At 33.3% G+C, this 14,242-nt stretch overlaps 1 protein-coding gene across 1 annotated transcript in view; it reads left to right on the top strand.

Annotated features, from left to right (window-relative positions):
* The window catches only part of Thoc2 (THO complex subunit 2), a 110,072-nt gene that overhangs the window by 25,241 nt on the left and 70,589 nt on the right, over positions 1-14,242 (top strand). The window contains 4 exon segments of the mRNA XM_047535539.1: positions 2,293-2,344; positions 6,589-6,659; positions 7,462-7,583; positions 8,125-8,258. Of these exon segments, the coding sequence (XP_047391495.1) occupies positions 2,293-2,344; positions 6,589-6,659; positions 7,462-7,583; positions 8,125-8,258 (379 nt within the window).

The following is a 14,242-nucleotide window of genomic DNA, read 5'->3' as shown; positions in this document are numbered from 1 at the left end:
GCAGTGTAACAAAGTCTAGGTATCCTTAATGAAAAGTGCTGCTCTAAAGAATAAGTTGGCTAAAATATTTTTCTCCTAATTAAAGCATAATGAGCTGTTTTATGTTTGCAGTTATGTTTAGAAATTAACTATTTTTTAAATTGAGTATTAAATTATTTTAAATTGTGGTTCCATAGCTCTAACATTTATTTTTGGTTTTCACCTGCTTGCTGCTTGTTTTAGAAAACATTACGTTTTTTAAAAAACATTTAATTAGCTAATTCTGTTACTGTCTCTTCATTTATTGGAGAATTGAAGTTAGATTCAGACCAGATGGGGCTGGGGTTGTGGCTCAGTGGTAGTACATTTGCTTAGCATGTGTGAGGCACTGGATTCAATCCTCAGCACCACATTAAAGAAAATAAATAAAGATATTGTGTCCATCTACATCTAAAAAATTAAAAAAAAAAAAAAAAAAGATTCAGACCAGATGCTTTTCGTGGTAGTTTGTATTTGATTGGAAGATGGGCTGTTAAAGTGTAAGGGGGTTTATTGTAAATGTGCTTCAGGCTTTACAATTGGCATGCTAGTATGTAGTAATTTAGGTTGAGTTTTAGGCTTTTATAAATAAAATTACTTGTCCAGTTTTATATTGAGTTGGGAATCTGGGGCTTTTTGGTCTCAGTATAATTTTACTTGGTTGTTTTGATTTAAGCTTCCTTTTATATGATTTTTGTGCTTTCCCAGAATTTTTCCCTCCTAATTTTTCTATTGGTGCATTATAGTTGTACATAATTCTTTAGGAAATTCTAAGTGTAGCTGTTGGGGTTCCCCCCACTGTCCTTTGGTGTATGTTTGATTGGTATGGCTTTGATATTTCTCTTATCCCTAAATTGTCTGCAGCTGATACCTGCAGAATCTATGTTGGAGTGGTCTCTTGCTTTTTTCTTTTGCCATACCAGAGGCTGAACCCAGGGCTTTGTGCATGCTAGGTAAGTGCTCCTCCACTGAGCTACATCCCTAGCACACCCCTCTCCCCCTTAACATTTTATATTGAGACAGGGCCTTGCTAAATTGCTAAGGCTGACCTTGAACTTGCAGTCCTCTTGTGTCAGCCTACTGTTACTAGGATTACAGATTTATGCGTATGCTACCTCACCTCGCTGAAGTGGTATAGTTTTTAAACAACCAACATTCCATGTTTGAAAATTCTTGCATTGCTTCATTTTTGGTCTTCAAGTAGCCTAAGTACTTGGCAGTCAACTAAATATAGTTGGAGTTCATAGCCCTTGAGAAACTTCACTAAATCAAATTGACCACTAAGGTGATCTCATTCTGTAAATTTGGCATTGATATAAGTTTTAGTGTGTTTATGGAATCTATTTTCCTATTTAATAAGAGTAATTAGTCCAAATAAGTGTTATGTATGTATGCCTAAACTTAGTGTCTCCTTTCTTTTGATTATTTAGTGATGTCTTTGTATATACTTGTACAGCTGATTGTCTTTGTCCTGGCTGTTATAGTACTACACAGTGTCCAGTGTTTTAGCCACAGAAGTGTATTTTGTGTGTCTTCTCGCAGTTGCTTGGTTTTCTTTAGAATTTTTTTCTTATAGTGTCTGAAAATATGCTGATTTTGGAGTTACTGTAGTGCTAGTAAACTATAATTGCTGTAATTGAACCATGGTCCTTATTGATGGAAAATGGTTCTAAAATTGAGCATGGGAGTGGGAAGTCAGGAGACAAATACAGAATGCTGATGTTTTCATCCAGAAGCAGAGGATTTGGGATCAGTTTCTCCAAAAGCTACAAACAAGTGAATAAAGAAAATACAGTTTTTGATAATTATTTTCATCTTCAGAGAATTTTGAGTTTTGGAACAATAGCTGTTAATTAGTTTTGTACTGTTCTTAAATTTTTGATGTTTTGAATCTATGATTTTTGCATAGATCAAGGGTTGACTCAGGCATGAGTACAACACTTAAAGTATGGATGAAAAAATGTACCATTCTTAATAGTCTTGCTTTGGGTAGGTATGAGGTACTTTAAATTTCTTTGTACCTGAGGTACTTTTTCAGGTTTCTGTTTTTTAACAGATTATTTCATGGTAGACATTTAAACATTTTTTTCTAACCATTATCTCTCTCTTCCTATTTTCTTTGTATTTATAAAACTTAACTTGAAGAATTTTAACATAGTTGATGTTGGGGTTTTGTTAGTTTTTGAGTTTAACTGAAGAGTGCTGCTATTCTGAGACCATAATACTTACTGTGTACTGTTTTGGTATTTACTGTAAATATATTTTTAAAATTAGGAATTTCGTGAGGATATGCCCTCCATTCTTGCTGATGTATTCTGCATATTAGGTAGGTATTAAACCTTTGCTTGACCTGTAAGGTATGTTGTTTGATAACTTAATGTTAAATCAAATGTTTTCTTTCAAAATAAAGATTTCACAAGTGTGCAAAAGTTTCTACAAATCTAAAGCAATTTTTTTAACTTTGTAGAGAATATAGTATTGTAAGACAAATGTTGGTATACTCACTTCATAGTTTTAAAGTATAATTCAAAATTTTTGAATGTTTGACAGTGTATATTTATATAAATTTGAACTAAATTATTTCAAGTTAAAAGAGCCAAGTTTTCCACCATTTAGCTTGTCAGTTATTGAAAGATTAGTAACCAAATAATTAGTGTCATTCAATTCAGGTTTTCAATGAATGATGTCAGAATCTTAAACTTAGGACACCCAAAAGATAATTACTTTGTTGTTCATTCTTTTGATTCTTCTTAGTTTTAGAAAGAGCAAGAAGAGCCTAAGTAATCAAAAGTACTTTTGTTCTGAAGATGAGAAACCTGCTTTGGAAATAGCAACTTCTTTATTTGTCCAGAATAAATAAGAATTCATGCAGGATAAAAAAGGAATATTTCTTTGACTTAGAACAAAAAGTATTGTCCCTCTATGGGAAGCATGGACTTAAAAAACAGTGTGTATTACAAATTTTTCTCTAATTTTAGAACCATATTAAAATAACTTTGCACACTGGTTTTCCCATCACTGTTGTGCTTTCCTATAACTTTGAATTGAATAGAAATATTTCTAGACATCATGATAATCACTGTAAAAAGAGATATCCTCTGAGAGTTTGTCAAGCTATAATGAATATTTTAGCTCATTAATCTTAATCCCTAGAATTAGGTAAATTAAATGTTTCACTGAGAGTCTAGAATTTGGTCTCAACAAATATAAATGACTGCTTGATCCTTGGGGATGTTTCTGATTTCATAACAGTGGTTATGTTGGGAACAGGTCAAAATATATGTGGACGTTGAGTGATAAATGAAAATAGCAGACCATTGATGGGGTGACCATATGTCCTAGTTTTATTTTCTCTGGCATAATTATTGATAGTGCCCTTTTTCCATCTCAAAACTGTCCTGTTTGGATGATAAAGTATATGTTCATGCTCTTAATTGGATTGATCGATTTACACCAAATAGAAAACCTTTGAAACTTAATTTTTAAAATAGGTACTAAAGATATTTTAGTAGTTTATAAGTAAATATAGTATGAAACTAGGTACTAAAGATATTTTAGTAGTTTATAAGTAAATATAGTATGAAACAAGTTTCAATTTTTTAAATTGATTTTTTACAATATATTTGTAAGACCCGAAGACTGATTTGTAGGTAATGTTTGTGAAAGCTGTTGTTCTTTAGTAGTGTTAGGAGTGCTGGCCATGGTGGTGCCCTGCTGTAATCCCAGCTACTCAGGAGGCTGAGGCAGGAGGATCACAATTTTGAGGCCAGCCCCAGCAATTTAGTGAGACCTTGTCTCAAAATATAAAAATTAAAAAGGGTTGGGGCTGTAGTTCATTGGCAGAGTACCCCTAGGACTCAATCTCCTTTACTACCACCATACCAAAAGAAAAATATAGTTTCTTTCTTTGAGTAATCAATTATCAGCCTACTTGTTCTAGTAATTTCTTTATTACTTTATTAGCATGTAGTTTCCCTTCATATTTATTTAGTAATATGAATTATTGTTACAAGTCATTGCTTTTTACTGGTAACATGAATTCATGAATATGTTGTTTGGTTACTCTTGGGAAATTTCTTTTAGCCTATTCAGTCCATTTTTACAAGCAAGTTTAGGATGGCACAGTTGGAAAGAGAATTTCCCTCATCTTCCCCCTCACTCACCCACCCCCACCCTTGGCAGAATAAAAAGTAAATCATCCAAGGGTGACCCCAGACCAAGGTAGGAGAATAGGAGTACGAATGTGAGCTATCTCTAATGATGATGATGATGATAATGACAATGCTGATGGTGTAGGTGCTGTTTTTGGAGCAGCTTGTATGTTTTAGGTATTGTATTAACCATCTAATTTTATTTTAATCCTTACAGTAGCTTTTGTAAGGTAGGTCTATAGGTGAGGAAAATGAGGTTCAGAGAAGTGATTTTTTCCATGCCATGCCGACAGTAAGGCAGCATTTGAATCTGAATCTTTTGGCTCCAGTGCATGCATATATATATATAAAAATCACATTGTGTTGACTTTCTAATATGTTAAGGCTTATAAGGGTGCTATAATTTCCAGGTTAACATAATTACTTTCAAAATGTGAGGGTGAAGGTATTGTGAGAACTGTAGTAACCTGAAAATGGGACTCTTGTAACTTGATGTGCCGATGGGACCTCTGAGATACTGAGGATGAGAGTTGGAAATGGTTGAGGGCTTTTTAGTAAAATCACAGGGAAAATTAAAGAGAACTAACTGAAAATTAACTGTAGTCCTGTTAAGTATTTGCTCACCTGGTCAGAACTTGAGAAAATGATGTCTTAATCATTAGGTTAGGTGGCTGAGAGGAGAGCAGCCTTGACTTGAAGAAAATGATTCTGTTTATAGGTTTTCTGATCTTAAGGACATTGTGGGGGTGAATATTAGGAACTTAGGGCCCTGCAGGCTAAATAGGTATTGGTTCAAAGAATGATTCCAGTTTACCTCCAGCCCCATCAGTTCGTATCCTTGAAGTTCTAGACTGAGGAGGAACCAGAAGACCAGATTAACAGTGTGAGAAAGGGAGTCCATGGAAAAGATTGATGAGAGAGAGACACAGATTAAAAGTCTTAATGAGAAATTGGAGATTGTGTTGCATTTTGTATTGCATAGATTACACCCTAAAATTTCCTTTTTCCCTTCTTTCTGGTGCCAGGGATTGCACACAGGGCCTCACATATGCTAAACAAGTGTATCTACCATTGAGTCATATCCCCAACCTTTAACTTTCCTTAATACATTTGAACTGACTTTCTGCTTAGCTGTAGTGGCCAGGAAATGGCAACTATTCAAGAAGGGAAGGTAGGGCCCGGAAAATGTGCTTATGTTTGATGATAAATTCCCTTTTCTTTTTATTCTCAGTCTTGATTGTAGAAAGTACACCGAAGTAAAGCTGTGAAAGAACTTTTGTTGTTTTGGGAGACCACTTAGAGGCCAATTTTTATTACTTCACTGAAACTAGGCTTTTTTAATATTCTAAATTATTCCTTTTTGATATTCTAAATTATCAGTCAATTTTTTAAAGATAGGTTTATAGTATAATCACTTAAAGTAATAATCCTGAAATCAGCCTTGTTTGCCTTTCTGCCTATCCTGGTTGAAATTTTTGGTGCTTGGCATTTAGCACCAATTGCTTTATTTCCTGCACATCTCAGATCCAAAACTTGCTTGACAAGTAATTCTGAATCATTTATTGAAACTCAAGGAGGTCTCAGGTTTAAATATTTCAGTAGAAAGAAAACAAAAATAAGAAGTTTTTTTTATGTAGTGACTAGAATTGTTATCCAAAATAAGATGTTAAGTATCTTTTAGTATTGTCTTTTCATAATGTTGGTGGCCAGGTAACTTATAATATGGTAGCTTGACCAAGGTGGCCATGGTCAGAGGTTTGTTCTTCATGAGTAAGAGGATCTTTAGAGTTAAAAAGAGATTTGTCATTACCCAGTTCAACTTTGCATTAAAGGAAATAATCTTTTTTTAAAGTGTTTCCAACAAATGATCATTTAAACTTTGAATATTTCCCTTTTTTAGAACAGTATTATTGTTATTTATATATATATATATATTTGTTTTTTTGTTTTTTGTTTTTTGTTTTTTTGCTACTGGAGATTGAACCCAAGAGGTACTTTACAACTGACCTTAGCCTTTTTATTTTGAGGCAGGGTCTCACTAAGGTTCTTAGAGCCATGCTAATTTGCTGAAATTTGCCTTGAACTTACAATTCTCCTGCCTTAACCTCTTGAGTTGTTGGTACTACAAGTGTGTGACACTGTGCCTAGTTGTGAGAACAGTATTTTTTTTTAAGCTTTTTTGCTTCTAATGCCACAGTAGGTTGCTCCTGTGTGACCATGTTACTATTTTATGGATATATTATAGGTCAAAGGGTCAAGCATTCATATACATATGAAAGATATCTCATGTTCCTATGGTTCTAAATTTTTCCAAATTCAGAATGAGGCATTTTAAAATTATCTAGTCTTATAGAAAATATGTAATTTATTTTAGTGTTAGAAAGAGCAAACTTTTATCTCTCTCTCTTCATCATTGTAGATATTGAGACAAATTGTTTAGAAGAAAAAAGCAAGAGAGACTATTTTACACAGTTGGTATTAGCATGTTTGGTAAGTTTAAAAAATATGTTCCTTTTCTAAATTTTGCATTGAAAAGTTATAATCACAGTTAATCACGTTAATGGACAAGAATATTGACGTGCTGTGGACTTCATTATGAGGTGAGATTTGGGTTTGGGAATGGAACGTTTTGTGAAATTAGACATGCTGTTTCTATAATATAAACTTGTTACCAAAATCATTTAAACTGTACGTATAAGACAGACTTTGAGTGATATTCCTGACGTAGTAAGTTCCTAACAAAAAGGTAAGCATCTATGAAGTAAGTAGAAATGGTTGTAGATTGCTTTTAAACTGAATTTTTTTCATAAACATTTTATTAAGGAGAAGATGGAGGTAGTTTAAAAATAATCAATTCTAGAACTTGTTATAATCATTGTCTAGGAACCAAATAGGAATGCCATTACTCAGACCTTGAAGAATATCCTGTCTTTGCTGTACTGGAATTTGACTTACAGTAGAAACTAGAGAAGGCTGAAGTACGTACTGTATTATCTTAAGTGAAAATTTAATTAAGACAGACTCAATGAGAATTTCATCTGTAGTTCTCATTGTTTGATGGCAGTGTATAGCATGCTTATAATTTTTAAGTGAATTTTTGGAAAAAGTTATATATTATATATTTCATTAATCGTAGTCATCATTTTTGTTCAATTTAATTTCCAAACCTCTTTGCATATTTTAAGTTGTGCTTTTTGTATTCTTATAAAAATTATTTTGAATATTTTTAAGATTGTGGATGCATTGTTGGAATGCTAAAGAATAAATGTTCTTTAATTATTTTTTAATACAGTATTTAGTTTCAGACACAGTTCTAAAGGAACGTCTGGATCCAGAAACATTGGAATCATTAGGGCTTATCAAACAATCACAGCAGTTCAATCAAAAGTCCGTTAAAATCAAGACAAAACTTTTGTAAGTACATATACCTTATGTTGCAGATCAAACAGCTGCATGCACTTTCTCATTTTAAATACTAGCAGTTTCTGTTGGTTTGTGATTAGTGTGGGTCTTGTGTTTTTTGCCTTCTAAAAGTAGCCTAGATTATTGAGTTGGCAATGGGCTTTACATGTGTGAAATGTATGTTAATTTTGTCCGTATGTAAAGTTAACGTAATATTGAATGCCTTGTATTATTAGCAATAAAATTATTTTATAGCTGTGATCATACTTGATATATTCTTAATCAATAATGGAAATAATTTTTTGTTATCATTCCTTGGTGTTAGTAATATTCTTTTCTTTTGTTACTGGTATTCCCCATTAATTACTGTTAGGGTTCTCTTATAAACTACTGTTGCTTTCTATACTAAAAAAGACACAATGAGGTTAACTGTCTATCAATAGCCATTTTTATGATTGTTTTAAGTTAGAGATAGTCAATGAGAAGAATATTCTGTGTAAGCTTGTTAATTGAAATTCAATTTTTCCCTTTAATGATATTTCTCTGATTTCAGTTATAAGCAGCAAAAATTCAATTTGTTAAGAGAAGAAAATGAAGGTTATGCCAAGCTGATTGCTGAATTGGGGCAAGATTTATCTGGAAATATTACTAGTGATTTAATCTTAGAAAATATCAAATCTTTAATAGGTAAGACATATATACTTTATATGTTTTTAAGTTTTTTCCCCCAGTGAAGATTATCCATAAAGATAGAGTTTAATTACATAAAATTATTTTTAATTAAGAAATAAGTGTTTTTAATTAAGAAATAAGAAGCTCATGCTTTCAGCATTTTATCAGTAATTATGAAATTTAGCATGGTGTTTATGAAAAAATCTTTTTGTCACTTGTTGCTTATGTGTTTATATTAGTCCCTTTTCTTTCTACCATTTCTGTATTTAAGTATTTCTCAATCATCTTATAGAGGGCAAAAAAAATGAACAAATGTGAAAACTTTAATAAGTCTCCAGTGCATTCCTGAAACCTGGGCATCTATTGGTTCTTTTGGACTTGGTTTAAAAAAATCTCTTTAAGGAGACTTTGATACACATTTTATGTTTATAACAGCCTCTTAAAGTAAGTATAGCAGAATGTTGTAAAAGTATAACAGATAAGAACCGTGTTATTCTCCCTGCCTTTTAAGTAGCATTTCTATAGTATAATTTATTTGCATTGAGCATTGAAGGGTTAATTTCTTTATAAAGGTTGAATGAGTCATAGAAATATAGGGTAATCCTGATTTTCTGAGGGTGGAAAGAATTTCTGTTATTATTGCTAGGTGTTGTCTGTCTTAGGGAAGATTTTGCAACACTGTGCTATATTAGGTTTTAAGAACTGCAAACGAAGTCTTATTTCCTGCTCATTGATTTTACCTTAGGGGATGCTTTTCCTCAGCTTCTCAGTTCTTTGTTTTTGCAATTTATATGTGATTAAGAAATCTTTCTGTAAGCACTCAAATAAAATTATACTTTTTACAGTCTTCCTTGTTCTTTGGTTTGACTTTTGGTAACCAAAAAGTGTAGCAGGTAAGGCAGCTTTTAGTTTAAATTTATCCTTTTCTTTGAAGTTAAGTCTAGTTCTGGCAGTTCTACTTTCTTTACTACTTTTGTCCGATGTCAATTTAACATCAGGATGAGTGGCCTTCTAGAGCTGCAGGACTCTTGCTAACCTGTGTGGCAGTAACTTATTTTTAAAACTTCTGTGATTGTTCCTTTCTGTTCTTTCCAGAGTAAGCTCTACATTTTTCCTAAAGTAGTTTTTAAAATCTTGCTTGAGAAGCTTCCTAGTACTGTTGGCATTAGTTGTCTTTCCTGTATCTTGTCATGTACTTAAGATAGTATTTCCCCTATAAAAATACTGCAGTATGTAAGCTTCTCTGTAATTTGTTTTCACTGTTGACATTTCCATTTCTTCTGGTTTTTTTTTTTTTTTTTTTTTTGGTGTGTGGTGGTCCTTGTGAATTTATACCTTTTTATTCTTTTGTTATTTTGGGAACATTCCAAAGGGTTTTTCTTGAAGGTGTGCTTTTATCTAATTGGAAAATGTACACTACTTAATTTTCTTCAACTTTGTTCTCATAGAGAGCAAGTTACGTTACTGTCTCTGAAGAACAAATGTGACAATTACCACCATAAGCTCATGACACATGGATATTCCATGAGTATAAACAGTTTGATTTCTTTTGCTGCCCCTTTGTTCTAACCCATCAAGTGTGATGGACCAGATACACTCAAAACATCAACTTCTCAAGCCTTTCCTGTCCACCCCTGTCAATACTCTCTGTTGTTCGCTGGTCATTTTTCTTCTTAGCACTTTTTACCTTGTTTTGTACCGTCAGCCCTCTCTATCTGCAGATTCAACCAACTGTGATTTAAAAGCATTCAGGGAAAAAATTACAACAGTACTAAATGTGCAGAGACTTTTCTTGTCATTAATCCCTAAACAATACTCTGCAGTACCTATTTATATAGTATTTAGAGTGTATTAGGAACACTTAATGTATATAGTATTTATGTTGTATTAGCTATTATAAGTAATCTACAAATGGTTTAAAGTATACAAGAGAATGTATGGAGGTTATATACAGATAATGTGCCATTTTATATAAGGGATTTGAGCATATGTGGATTTTGGTATCCTTAGGTGTTCTGGAACAACCTTTCTCAAATATTGATGGAGAACAGAACTATGTATTTTATCCTCCTTGTCCCCACTAAATGTATACTCCATGAGGACATTGTTTTTTGTCTGGTTTGTTTAGTACCTTATCCTCAGTGACTGGTATGTAGGTGCTAAATAAATCCTGAGTGGGAAATGAATTACTCCTTCCCCCTTTCTTGCAGAGTTCATAGTGGTTCTTAGCCTCTTTCTCGACATAGAGAAATTTAGAAAGTTTATCTCCCTTGCTCGGTCTTTCTCTCTGGCTAGATGACCTCTCACTCCCCTTGGTTTTCTGAGAAAGGAACTTTGCATTGATGTGAAAATTGAAGTAAAAACTTTATTTCTAATGAGTAGTCTTTTGGGTGTTTGAATTTGTTAGATTTTCTTTCAATGCAAACTCCATGTAGGCCACGTCATGTCTCATCTGACCAGAATGACACACTAACATGGCATCTTATTTTTCATAACATCTTCAGATACATTTCTTTTTTTTTTTTTTTTTTGGGGGGGGGGGGGTGCTGGGGATCGAACCCAGGGCCTTGTGCTTACAAGGCAAGCACTCTACCAACTGAGCTATCTCCCCAGCCCCTAGATTTCTCTCTTTATTCCCACTCATTTCTCTTTGGGAGCAATCTAGACAGGCAATACCTTCCACAAAACTATTTTATGTCTGATCTTAACTAGCTATTGTCACTTTGCTAATGAAAGAGAGAGATGTGTAAGATAGATGCACTTACATTCAGGGTACAGTACTAGAGATAATGTATGTAGGTGCACTTACATTTGGGGTACTTGGTTTGATAGAGAAATCCTTATTTATCATCCTTTAGTTTAAAGGTAATTATTTGCTCCCTAAAAGATTCTGGTACAGCACAATATTTGTATCTTGTTTGACAACCTAACCCTATTTGCTGCATGTGCTCACAGAGAAGCAGAACCATTATGAGTCTGTAGGGTGTTTGTGATATCATGTCTGACACTAAATTTGAATGACTTGTTAAAGAGCAATGAAGAGTGGTTAGTACACTGTTGATCTGCCAAGTCTCATATAGATCTTATCAGGTGATTCTTGCATCAGGGTGGCAAAAAGCATCCTTTTAGAAATTAGAGGAAAGAATATCAGATTTGGGCTCCTTTGATTGAGCTATACTATAAGTATACTACCCTTCTGGATGCCCTGCAAAAAAATCCAAACATCTTGTTATATGTCTTAAATATATGCAGTAAAGGAGTGATTGATAGGTATTCTTTCCTTCTATATCAGTGGTCAGCAGTCTTTTTTAATAAGGAGTAAGAGGGTTTTTTTGTTTTGTTTTGTTTTAATTTTGGGGGTCATGTTTTTTGTTGCAGCTACTCACCCCTGTCATTATAGGGTGAAAGCAGCCACAGACAGTACATAAATATGACTGTGTTTCAGTAAAGCTTTATTTACAAAAACAGCCAAGCACCAAGTGGATTTAACCCACAGGTCATAGTTTGTTGATTCTTGCCCTGTATAAAAAAATCTGCCTAAAAACTAGTCATGGAGTTACTTTACTTGAGCTTAGTTTTGGAAATTAAGAATGGTTCTTTCTTGGTTTTGGGTTTAGCAGGTCCAGGATGTTGTTGATTTAAAGCACTAATCCTTATCATTTCTCCCAGAATTTAGAATCTTAATTTGTTGCCTGGTGTCTAAAGTTATAGATCCACCTGGGAAAGGTAGGGTGAGAGTTTGTCCCATTAACTTGACAAGTTCTCTTGGTTGCTTGTCAAATGACCAGAGAAATACTGAAAACAAAATAATACCCCAAGCCAGTTTTTTGCGGGGGAAGATTGTGGTACATTTAACCCCTTGACTACATTATTTTGAGAATAGTCAATATTTTAATTATCTTTGGATTAATCTGAAAACAGGGTCCATTCTCAGTCAACTTTCCCCTATGTCTTTGAAAGGGAAGCCATTTGGCTGCCAGCTTTACTTAAATTTTGACTTTATTAAAGTTTCTTGACTATGTTAATTAAAAAGTTATTTTTCCTCCTGCTATGAAAACAGACAACAATTGATGTTTTCAAGCATAGACTTTTGAAAAAAATCATCCTTTTATTTTGTTAGGTGTATTTTTCTGCATCTTGATAGATTTTTTTTAAGCACTGTTTTGCAGAAATAGTCTTATCATTAATTTTTTTTATAACTGTTGAGAGGTAGTTTAACAATTCCAAATATAGTATTTCCCATCAGTTTTTAAAAGCTATTAACAAAAAGTTTTATTCTACTACTTCTAAATACATCAAGCATTTCTAAATATCTAGAGGGACTGAGTATTCTACGCAATTACTTGTCCACTATGCACATAACACTGGTAAATAAAATTGTACTTGTGGCAATGGTTATAATATGAGGTTATCTTCTAATATGAACTTTTATCCTTGAACCTTTCCCTCCTCACCCTTCTCTCTACTTTCATTCCAGTGGACAAGTATAGGCATATGTAATGCTGAGAGATGGTTGAACAAATTTATATCCAGAAGTCATTTACAGGGGACAAGCTTTCCTATGAATTTCAACACAAAATGTACAAAATGTGCTAATTTTACTGATTACTTGGTCATATACTGGCAACCTCTTTAACATCTAGAGACTAGATGTTAGAAAATTTGGACTCATTTGTCCATTATATACATTATATACACAGCAAATCAAATTGCACAAAACATACAGAAAACTGATATCTGAAAATGCTCAAGTATGAACACACTAACATACTGCTTTTCAGAATTGCTTCCCTCCCACCTCCTCCACATCACTGAATAAGTACAGATGGTACTATACTGCTCACAGTGGTGGTTTAACAGTTCCATTCTCCAAAGACAATATTTCATAGTAATTTTAGCAAAGAGATATTTACAAAGTGATATTTTACTACCTCTATATTTAATATACACTGGTTATTTCTAAACTTCTAGACAGACTAGATGTTTCAAGTATAGACTCAGTTTGTCCACTATGTACATGACAGTGTGAATAAACTGTATACATGTAAAAATAGTTCTAATTTGAAAGTGTCTTCAACATATGAGTATTCTGGCCTTTGACCCACTGGGCTATAATCATGCATTGATTTTTATTAGCTTGTTTCTAAAGGAATTCTTTCCAGATTCCAAATGATTTCCTTTTGTTAAGAACATGGTTTTTCTCTGTCTCATAAGGTTCATTATGTCAGGGATATGATGATTGAATCTGTAATGTTGTATTCTTGTCTGAAATGTGTAAGTTGAACATCTCTTGCAGTCATGTTCACAGTATTATCTTGGTCTGTTATTTTCCTGCTAAGAATTTCAATTTGGCCTTATTCCTCCAACAGCCATTGTCAGTTTAATCATATTTCTTGCCTCTTGTTGTAATCACACTCTAATGTAGTGACCATCTGGTCCATCTTTGGGAAGCTCCAGTTATTTTGCAGTGCATTTCTTCCAGTATCTATCATGCAAAAAGTGTGAACTCTCCTTAAGGATAGAGGGATCTGCCACATAGTGGGTAGTTATTTAAATGAATTAATGAATCTGTAGCCATTACAGTTTGTCATTTCTTTATTTTTCTGCTTGTTCCCTTCTAGTATGGTTTCCTGTTTGTTCTTCCAAAGACACTTTGTGTGTGTATATTCCTTAATGTAACTGGCGGTATAGGTAGGGAGCCAGCCTTACGATTCCTCTCAAGATCACTTGTCTATTGATGCTTGGAGTAGAGAAAAGCCTTGATAAGATGCCTTAACATAAGAGTGTCTATGTTCTATCACAGCTGCCATTAGAAAAAGTATTTTTTTGCATAGTTAAGCTTATTGTTATTAGAGTCTCATTATGTGTGAAATAGGTTAACTGTTACTTAACACATTAAGATTCAAAAAAAATTTTTTTAAACCTTCAGTTTGGCTACTTTTATAGATAGAATTGATTGGAGTAACTTAAGACAGTGAGGTATTTAGTAGTGTCCAATT

This window comes from Sciurus carolinensis, chromosome X (genome assembly GCF_902686445.1).
Source record: "Sciurus carolinensis chromosome X, mSciCar1.2, whole genome shotgun sequence".
Classification (NCBI taxonomy): domain Eukaryota; kingdom Metazoa; phylum Chordata; class Mammalia; order Rodentia; family Sciuridae; genus Sciurus; species Sciurus carolinensis.
Note: the sequence above shows the minus strand (reverse complement) of the source record. Positions and strands in the feature narration are given on the sequence as shown.